Source organism: Sinocyclocheilus rhinocerous, unplaced genomic scaffold, assembly GCF_001515625.1.
Source record: "Sinocyclocheilus rhinocerous isolate Xijiao unplaced genomic scaffold, SAMN03320098_v1.1 scaffold77, whole genome shotgun sequence".
Taxonomy (NCBI): domain Eukaryota; kingdom Metazoa; phylum Chordata; class Actinopteri; order Cypriniformes; family Cyprinidae; genus Sinocyclocheilus; species Sinocyclocheilus rhinocerous.
In genome coordinates, this window is record NW_015635045.1 from 105,754 (window position 1) to 117,051 (window position 11,298).

An 11,298-nucleotide genomic window follows, 5' to 3' on the forward strand; every position below is an offset into this window, starting at 1 on the left:
GTTAAAAGAAAAGGCTCAATAAACTATCACACAGATATAATACACTACGCATCAATGTCTCTTCCCTTTGTGCTTTGAACTTCTCTATGCTGAGCGCTGTGACTCCGTGTTACGTCAAGCGCATCATTCTGCGCACGGGATGCGCATAAGAACTTTGTGCCTCTGTATTGAAGCCTTTCATGTTTAATACTTTTGCGCAATGAAAGATTGTTAATAGCCTTTCTTGTTCTGTCTTATCTATCATATGTTGCTGCCTCATTACTGTGCTATAAATGTTAAAGAAATGCATTTAATTTATTGCATATATTTATATATAATTATATTTACTTGGTTTTTCATGAATGTATTTTACAATACAAAGAGCAATGTGTAACATTTTACCAGATTACACCTATTTACTTTTAGTTTTTCCCCCACTAAATAATGTTTTTCTCTAAATGTTTAGATTTTATACAATTATTGTTAACTCATTATTTTTGTAGAGTAACTTTTGCGGTTGAATTATCCACTAACCTAGTTTATAATAGTATTTTTCTCATAGATTATGATTATATATTTTTTTAATTTGTTACTTTTCTTTATAATGAAGTTGTCTATATTTAGTAGATTGTGTGTAACACACAGAAGAGTGATGATCAGGTCAACACACACTGAGGTATAGAAAAAAATAAAATAAAACTGTGCTGGTATCGGATCGGTATTGTCCGGTACTCAGAACTTTTGGTATCGGATCGCGATCGGTTCTGAAAAAATGGTATCGTGCCACCCCTACTTTTTGGAGGCAGAACAGTCTGTATTTGATGAGTGTAAATCTTGGTTTTAACTAAAGCTGTCAAGCGCCTGACGACATGAACATGTACTTTCTACAGCATGCCCTGAAGGGACAAATACACATCACACAAATTCACAGTGTAAAACATCCTGATTCACTCTGTTGCAATCACCTGCCTCACCCAGTGCTCTTGTTCTCATTTTGGTGAACTTTACATTGATTTGCTAACAAAATTGAGGGAGTAATGCATGAAAAATATGACAGGGAATCAGTGAGAAGTCAGTGATGAGATTATGTAATGTTCATATATAATGTATTTAGTGTTCATATTTTCACTAAATGCACATGCACCACCGTTTAATAGGTTAGGGTCTAAGATTTTTAAAAGATTTTTTAAATGTTTTGTCTTATGTTTGCCAATTTATTAAATTTATTTGATCAAAAGTGCAGCAAAAACAGTAATATTGTGAAACAATATTACAACTTAACATAAAAATTTTCCATTTTAGTACATTTTCTTTTTTTTTACATTTCAACTGAATGACTCTGAATTTTCAACTGAATTTTCAACAGCCACTACTTCAGTCTTCAGTGTCATGATACTTCAGAAAATATTCTAATATGCTGATTTGGTGCTTCTTAGTATTGTAAATTTTGAAAACAGTTGTGCTGCTTAATATTTTTGTGGAAAGTGATACTTTTTCAGTATTTATTAGAAATGTACTGTCACTTTTGATCAAATAAATTAAATTAATAATTAAAAAAAATTCTTACTAACTCCAAACAAGCTTATATGAACATTTACACAGAATCTGTATACAGTGAAACAAAGCGATGCACTTCTATGGGAAAAGTAGAAGGTCTAAAAATATCCTTTGCTGGTTTCTTTGCCGGTCTAACAAAAGACAGATGCTCAGTGGCAGGAGGTTACAGCGGCTGTCGACATAATTATTTTAGAACACAAGTGATACTTTTGAAACATTTCAAAATATCAGTAACTGAGAAAGAGAGATTGCATAGGGCGAGAAATTGTGTAGCATTTTAGCATGCATGTCAAATCAAGTTACCGACTACGCTGTAAAGAAAAATAACTTTATTTTTGTTTCTTTTTTTTGAATGCTATCAAAGCATTGTTGACTTGCTGCTGCGTTGATGTCTGCATTGGTTGGTCATTGATGCGTTTGGAGCCAGAATTGCAATATGAGTGCAGTCGATTACGATTACATTTGTAAACCACAGGAGTCGCTTAAACGTCGATATCACTAAAATGGTATAGACATGCGTGACGTTACAGTTACAGACTTCTCATATCAAACTTTTTTATTATTTAATCTGTGTGCTTTTTTGAATACAAATTCTCTTGACATTTCCATGAGATAATTTATTTTATTCCTTAACTGCATAACCATGTTGTAGGCACTCAAATAGTTGTATGTAGAGCTAGCCGTGTCAAAAGAGCCAGATTATAGTGCTTGGTGTTATTCAGGTCACATATCAACACATAGAGACATGTAAAACCTCAAAGCATGTTTTTGAAACAGCTGTGAGAGGAATACTGATACACACAGAACACTCCCTCTATCGCAAGAGCTTTATTTAGCTCAGAGCTGTGGCTGACATGTCTTTGGGCTTTATAGATGTTATAGATGTAGCGCAGACAGTGTCAAACCAATGGTAATGTTGGGCAAAATGCTGAGCGTTTGGTGATTTTTAAACTATTTGTCAGAAGTAACTCAGTATACATTCTACAGAAAAATGGAATAAAGAGTGTTTTTATCACATCCTTGTTTTATAAAACATCAAGCAGTTCACACAGTTTGACAGCGTATATTGATCTGCAAGTATAGGACATAGTCATCAGGGATATCCTAGCATCCTGTTCACGCTCATAATGAGGGCACAAGCAGCAATGTCTGATAAGACCCAAGTCAAGCAGCGGCTCTTGAGGCTTTTACAGGAATGTTTTTGTTGTATGTGGAGACTAGTTTTGCTGTAGGGTGTGTAATGGCTGGTAATGATGTGATTATTCAGACCTCTAGGGCTGGATATTAATTCAGATTTCCAGATTTAAATCTGATTCACAAGCTGTTGATTTAATTCTGACTTAAATTCAGTTAGATCCTTTTCTGATTAATTTGGCTATATTTGGGTTCTTTTAAAGGGGTCATGAACTACCTTTGTTTTTTTTATTTTGTATTGTTCTCTGAGGTCCACTTATAATGTTATCAAGATGTTTACATCAAATAACATAATCATTTAGAATTAATAGGCTATTTTCTGAAACCACTTATTAGAACGCTCTGTTTGAATAGGCGTGGTGGATTGTAGACTCGGAATTAAACACCCACAGCTATGATTGGCTAACAGTTGTGTACAAACTCACTGATCAGATCACAGAGACAGAACAACAACACCCGGACTCTGTTTTAATCATTCTCGGGGACTTTAATAAAGCCAATCTCTCCCGTGAACTGCCAAAATACAGACAGCACATCACATGTCCCACCAGAGACCGTAATATATTGGATCACTGTTACACCACAATAAAGAATGCATATCACTCTGTCCCACGAGCAGCTTTGGGGCTCTCTGACCACTGTTTAGTTCATCTAATACCGACCTACAGACAGAAACTGAAATCAGCTAAACCTGTATTAAGGACTGTAAAAAGATGGACTAATGAAGCAGAGCAGGATTTACAAGCTTGTTTTGACCTCACTGATTGGAGCATCTTTGAAGCTGCAGCCACCGATCTGGACGAGCTCACAGAGACTGTAACATCTTATATCAGTTTCTGTGAAGACATGTGCATTCCTACCAGGACTCATCTAACTTACAACAACGACAAACCATGGTTCACTGCAAAACTCAGACAGCTCCGTCAGGCCAAAGAAGAAGCTCACAGGAAGGGGAATAATGTCTTGTATAAACAGGCCACTGTCATTCTGTTACACTGTGGAAGCTTCTGTCACGAAAACAAATTCCTCATATGTGCAAACATACCTGGCAATAAAGCTCATTCTGATTCTGATTCTGATTTTGATTTGACAGCCTGCATCCTTCACAGATGGACTAGCTGTGTTTTAGGTTAAAGACGCATAAATACTCAGGACATATTCAACCCTCTACGGACACCTTGACAATTGAATTGCCATTGGCTAGTAAATTTATTAGTTTACTGAGTGAAATGACTTGCCTTAAAGGGACTTTGCTAACTGGTCATGCTGTATGTTTTTTGATTCGTTAAAAAGAAATGGCGGTAACACTTTATTTCGATAGTCCACTTTAGACATTCTATTAACAGTAAGTAACTTTGCAACTACCTCATAAGTGTCTTATTTTGTGAATCAAGTCACACTGGTCACTAGTGCTGTGTTCAAAATATCGATACGACGATGTATCGTCACAGAGATTTGACGATACGAGTATCGATACAGCTGGCCCTGTATCGATATTGTGGCACGTGTGCAGCAGTGGACCGCCCTTAATTGGTTTAAAATTTTACGTTTAAAATTGAGTAGAAAAGTGCGAGGTTTCTAAAAAAGAATGAATAGAACATATATAGGCTACAACAAGGTTTAACCTGGCCGCAGAGGAAAACAACTGGGTTGCCTGATATAAAGAAACGTAATCCCCAAAACAGAGCTGAATAAATGCACTTCTTGTCAAGAGAAAAAGTGACAGAAACAGAAGTTGTGAGTGGGGTGGCCAACCCTAGTCCCGCCCCTGCTTAATTGCGTTAAATATTTTTAACGCGTTAAACTGAAAAAATTAATTGCCTGCGTTAACGCGCTAATTTTGACACCACTAATCCTCAGTCATCGTGCTAAGCACCCCCACCCATTATCCACTCATTTTTCCATTTTATTACCATAACTCTTTAGACTTCCTGTTTATTGACCAGAGAAAGAGGGAGGGGGTGGGAAAAGGAAGAGATAGGGAGGGGTAGTGGAGAAGGAGAGGGAAAAAGAAACACTTTACTTAGGGGGTTTCCACCTTTCCTGAGATGAGAAGCGGCTACAGGAATGTTAGTTTTATTCCTATCTGGACCTTCTTATGAATGTGAATCTCTTCTCACCATCAATGATTGCTGAACTGAATTACAATAATAACTGTTGCAATGATAAATGACATGAAGAAAAATGTACAGTAATGATGGTGAACTCTTGTCTAGGGTTGCAGAGGTATACCGGTTTCTTAGTATACCATGGTCTGAAAATTGCCGCTCGTCACACCATGTGCATTTGCTTATTTATGGTATTGAAAAAATCATCCGGATGGAAAATGTCAAGTGCATGTACATAAATCCTTTCCCTCAAATGTCTGTCAGACTTGTCAACTTTCGCTAGACATATGTATCAGCAGCGTAGGGTTATTTTGGATATCCCAAAAACATTCAAATCTAAATTTAATGATCTTGATATTGATAATCTCAAGATTGTTTATTTTATTTTCAGTTGATTCATGATCCCATCCAGTAGTCTCAATAAGCTTTGTGCTTTCAATTTTTGTCAGTTACGAAACATACCTGAAACGGTTATCGTACTGTGAAAATCTCATACTATTGCAAACCTACTCTTGTCACAGATCATATTTGTTGATGGAAAGCAGCATTTCAATGGATTGTCGGATATGTTTGACTTTGTGTGTGATCTAGAGGCAGTAGAAATGTGGGGGTCTGGGCGGGAAATCCCGGAGCACTGCTGGGAGTCAGGGAGTTCTGGAATGCTGAAGGGGCAGAGCATGGAGGCAGGAAACGGACGAAGCTGATCTGATCATTGGAATGAAAAGTGTGTGTACGTGACCATTTGTGTTCATGTGCACATGAATATTTACACATACATTTTCATATCTTTAGTTCTCTTGGCATCTGAAATTATAATTTGGTATCCAGCGACTTTGGAGAAAAAGCTCTATTGTTTTACTCTTCACTTTTCACTTTCATTTCCTTTTGTGCTTTGGTTATAAACAGAATTGATCTTTTTAGAATAGCTTGAATAGACTTATTCATTTGCCCACAATACATTTGTATTTTTATATTTTAGCATATAAAATATTTAGATCTTTTTCAGAATGCAGTGCCAGTACACTCATTTTACAAGGTCATAAAAATAAATAAATTTGAAAACTTGAAAATTATTACAAAAGGAATTCAGCATTTTATATGTGATAGAAAATTATATGTATAAATGTGTAAGACTATATTTTAATTTTACATATTTTAGATCAGCAGCATATTAATGGGTTAAATGTGTATTAGACGGTGCATTAGACACTCTCATGCATATTTAAATGAGCTCTAAAGTCTGTTCCTAATATGATATAATGTGTCGTTTGATCCACATCTGTTCATTTAAACACAATTTTGCTTAAAGGGTTAGTTCACCCAAAAATGAAAATTAGTCCATAAATTACTCACCCTCAAGTCATCCTAGGTGTACATGACTTTCTTCTTTCAGACTAATCCAGTCGGAGTTATATTAAAAATTGTCTTTGATCTTGGCGCATGCGCAAAGCCGACCTCCATACGTCATCCGCCTGGAACTGCTTCCGTGTACAACAGTGAGTGCAAGCTACATTAAAGTGATTATTACGTTTTGAATATGGATATTTTTCTTACAAAAACACATCGATTCGCTACAGAAGGCCTTTGTTCACCCCCCGGAGCCGTGTGAGACACTTTTTTTTTTTTTTTTATGGATCGGGGCTTTTTGTTTAACTTCTTTTGGACTGATGCATGCAACACCCGCTGAGTGCCATGAAACAGCTTGAAATATCAAAGACCATTTTTAATATAACTCCGACTGGGTTCGTCTGAAAGAAGAAAGTCATATACACCTAGGATGACTTGAGGGTGAGTAATTTATGGGCTAATTTTCATTTTTGGGTGAACTAACCCTTTAAGCGTGCGTGCCAGAGATCGTCTTTAAGGGCTTTCAGCAGACAGTGACTGCCTTTTATAAATAGGCCAGAATTTCAGAACCCAACTCTTTTCATGTTTAGTCATAATGTCAGGTTTGTGCCACAGCTATTATTTTGATTGACAGGGTTATTCTGTTGAAAATGTTGGTTTCCCAATTTTTGCCTCACGCGGTAATGTCATTGGCTAGTCAGCGTATGTATGGATCTGATTGGCTAGTTTCCCAAATGACAATGGTTTATGCTCAGAATTTTTATGCTAATGTGACCTGCTTATGAAATCATCTTATTGTCATTCGTGCTGCACAAAGAGAAAATGTTTTTGGCATTCAGAGGACACAGTCGCAGTTAATCATGGTTTCATCAAATGCATATTCTGATATGCCATTCAAATATATTTCGCATTCTTTTGGGTTTATGTGTTTCAGCGTAATAAATCCCCATTTTATGCCATGCAATTCCAAATCACTATATTCAATTAAAAAACTCCTTCGCTCTTCCCCAAATGTACATCAAACTGTATCTCAATACTTTCTAGGCAAATGACTGATATCGGAGAATATTTAGTGTGTTTACTAGTGCTGTGTAAACTGTCAATCTGACACCAACAAAATGTAAGAGCTTTCATTGGCTCCTATAAACACGAAGTGCGTAATTTCTCTCATGCCCTCGCAAATCTAATGATAGAGATCACTACTGGAATATTAATGGCATGAGGAATCTCCCGTTTTCTCTCTGACTATCTCTTTCTCTCTCATGTACTTTGATTCCTCTGTAGAAATGCTGCTTCTGATAGGTTTAAATCAAGTTTTTAATAAGATGATAACGGGATCTGTGTTATTGCTCCTCAAATGTGTTGGATTGTGTCCAGATGGAAGCTGATGAGGTGCTTTAATGTCAGGATTGATTTTCTTAGGGCCAAGCACTTTAGTTTGTCTTGTGTTTGCTTGAAATCTGTCTGTCGAGTCAGTCAATTACCAGTGTCTTAATGCTAGTAAACATTAAATTAGTTATGTAATATGGTAAATTAGAGATATGTGGACCACAGGGAAAGATTCCAGGTGGCACTTGGAAAGATTTGGCTTTGTTAAAACCATAAAACAGACCCTACAACTTAAAAATAACAGGGCTATCAATACATTAAAACTACTTCTAGTGAAAAACTACTAATATATTCAAACAGCAACTAATCATGACTAATCTCTAGATTTTTCCAATGGCTTTTTTGTGTGTAATGTAAAGTTGTATACATTTGTCTGTATGGCATGCAAAGGCAAAATGTATGTTGATCATATTTTTGTACCTCATTCAGGATTATCATTAATATTAATCCATTATAACGTGATTTAATAAACATTTCTGTATTTATTCTGTTTACAAAAATTTCTGGGAATTAACACTGATGGCTGAATGAAAAGCTAGGTTTAGTTTCGCAATTATTCACTTGGTTTTTACAATAAAATTTTGCTTTTGAAATGAATATATTGAGGTGGACATATCTCTATGCATTTAGTTTTTTGACAGCAACTCAATGGATTGGAACCATGCAATATTTTACGCCACATCTCGCAGTCTGTGTTTTGAATTTGCTGTTGATTAGCTCACAGCTTTGAATCTTGAATCAGTCTTAGGTTGTACTTGTATTTGGCCTGTTATTTCTGAGTTCCTATCCGTTTTTGTTGTTTTTTGAATTGGTGAACCAACTTCTGTTACCTCAGCAGTTTCCATGGTGATCTTACAGGTTTCATATCAGTCTAAAGGCATTGTCCATCACATGTACCATGTTCTTGATGACAGGTGACAGTTGAAGCATATGGTACTGCTGGATGAAGACTGATGTGTCAGTTATTGAAGTGGAATATACTAATAAATGTATTTAGATTCATCTTAATTATTTTTACTTGTTGCAAAGTTTGTTGGATTGCTGTAATTTAATGTAAAACCAGCTAAATGTTCCAGTTCCAGTCTCATTGCCATGCTGAACACAGACAGACCTAATAATGTGACCACAGATTATCTAACTAACCTTAAACCGCTCTTATTCATGGTGAAATGAGTAATCAAATCAAGTCTGATGTATTCTGGATGTCTTAATTTAATTAAGTGACAATGATTAATAACATGATAAATTAAATAAGCTCAACGTTTATGTTGTCATTTTGTTCATTTTCCTTCATTTAAATCAACCCTACTGAAAGAGTATATTATCTTACTGATTTCGTTCATTCGTCTTTTTTCCCCCCTCAGAACTGGAGGCGAAGGAGGCCTGTGAGTGGCTTCGAGCGGCGGGGTTTCCTCAGTATGCTCAGCTCTATGAAGGTAATCCAGAACTCACCCCACAAAAGTCCACTCATCCCTCCATTTCCACACTATTATCTGTCTCTTTTTATTCGCCCCTTAGCTCTGCTCCTTTGTGTGACGCAGTGTTTTTTTCCCATTTTCTTTTCTTCTGGTTTCCCTTCATATCATCCCTTTAGAAAGGTGCAGAGATGCTCCCTCCCGCTCTGTCTCTGTTTATGTCCATGACTGAATGGATGGAAGTGCTCCACTGCAGAAAGCATTGGTATTATTTTGTTTCAGGCTTAGTGATTGGGGAAATATATGTGAGACCAGATGGCATTTGGTTTTGGTTTAGAGACCTTTTGGGTTGTGAGTGTAAAGCCATGCTGAACCAGTAAGAGTTCCACGGCAACCAACACAGGTGCTGCAGATATTCAGAGCGTGTTTTAGTCCTGCTGGCCCCAAGAGATTGATTTAGACCATTTCACACACACTGAAGTTTAACAAATCTGGAAAGCCCATGCAGGCTTGGCGTGGATTGGAATACATTTTGGGGAAATTCATTTGAGTTTAAAATAATTGGCAGATTCGCCCAAAAAAAGAAAATTCTGTCATCATTTACTCGCACTCATGTCAGTCCAAACCCCCTGACTTAATTTTTTTCCCCACAAAACATAAAAGTATTTCCTGGTCACGTATTTTCCATGTAATGAAAGTGAGTGAGGACAGGTGCTGTCAAGTTCCACAATTACAAAAAAGCACAAAGTATGATAAAAGTGATTCATATTCAAGTCTTCTGAAGCTGTACGATAGCTGTGTGTGTGAGGAACATAGTCTTGCGTAGCCAGACCTTCAGACTGACGGCAGAAGGTCTGGGAACCTTAGCCGCTTTGAATGGCCAAGGCCCAACCAATCACATTTCGCTTTGGGCCGCGTCATGTTTAGGGGTGTGGAAATGTCCCCATAATAACAGACCGGTGTATAAAACTCTTGGACGTATTGTAAAGAGTCTATGCCGCAAATGTTAAATATTTCACATACTTTTGAAAATCCAGCGTTTAGTTGAACCTGATAAGCGTTCGTCGTCACAGTTGTAAACACGACGGCTTCCTTTTTTCGTGAGGAGGTTTGGCATCACGGCATCTTTGTTTTTTTTATGTGGAACGTTAAAGAACGTGACACACACGTCTCCTGGAAATCCTGTATAATTCAACCAATCCGATGATGACTTCGAAACTCCTGAAGTGTTTCCAATTTTGTGTGCGATATGCATCAGACGTTAAGCCAATGGTTAAGCCGAACAGAACTAGGGACGCATAATAGAAACATTTAGATATATTTTGACATTTAGATTACTTTTGGCATCATCTAACACTCACTTATATTGATGTTAATAATTTACGTATATTAATATTTTAATAACTGTTAAATGCAATTTATTTGAGCAAATCTCAATAAAATTTTCATACTGTAATTTATATTAACATGATGCTTAAATTAACTTTTGTCATAAATGTCAGAACTGCATTTTTGTCGCTAATCCCTAAAAATCATCCCCTGTGCTGTAGCTTTTAAATCAAACTTGGTGTCATGAAACACATTGAATTTTTTTCATTGTTCTGTGATGAAATGTTCAGATTTCAATAGGCCTGTCGCAATAATCAATATATCGAATTATCGCGCAATATATGTACATGACCTCAATAATTTTTGGTGACGCAATATATCGCCCATTATATTTACAATTATTACATTATATTAAAAATTAATGTTACGATGTTTTGTACATTCCACTTGCGCCTGTGTTTTTTGCAGCGTGGTGTAGTCATGAGGTGCTAGTTCAAATTTAAAAAATGCTTCTACAAACAAAGTTTCATCTGCAGATATGGTCTTGTTTAGGGATCTGTGCCTTTGTGCATACGGACATCTGACTGCTAAGTAGTGATTGTGTTTTTCAGCAATAGTGTGCAAGAGAAAAGAAGGTCAGGGGAAAATCTGTAGATGGAAAAATCTCCATACAAGTTCTTAATGCATTTTTCTTTTTTTCTGCTTGTTATTTTGCAATTTCTGTTAGAAAATGTTTGTTTATTTATTTATTCAGGTTTTTTAAGGTATCTAATATTTTGATACTTAATTTCCATGATTTAAATATTTAAAAAAATTAAAAGTTTGTTGTCATTTGGAAGTGTGTAGGCCTTCTTGCATTATTATGCTGCTATGTTATGATTATATATTCAGTGGCATAAAACGGTATTTAAAATGACAATAATATCGCTTATCGCAATTATTTCTGCCGCAATATATCGCACAACAAAAAGTTATTATCG

General features: G+C 36.2%; 1 protein-coding gene across 3 annotated transcripts in view; it reads left to right on the forward strand.

Annotated features, from left to right (window-relative positions):
• Positions 1-11,298, forward strand: part of LOC107746344 (stAR-related lipid transfer protein 13-like) — a 58,313-nt gene that overhangs the window by 22,895 nt on the left and 24,120 nt on the right. For all 3 annotated transcript variants that reach the window (XM_016560498.1, XM_016560499.1, XM_016560500.1), the window contains exon 2: positions 8,939-9,010. In XM_016560498.1, the coding sequence (XP_016415984.1) occupies positions 8,939-9,010 (72 nt within the window). The remainder of the gene's footprint in view (positions 1-8,938; positions 9,011-11,298) is intronic.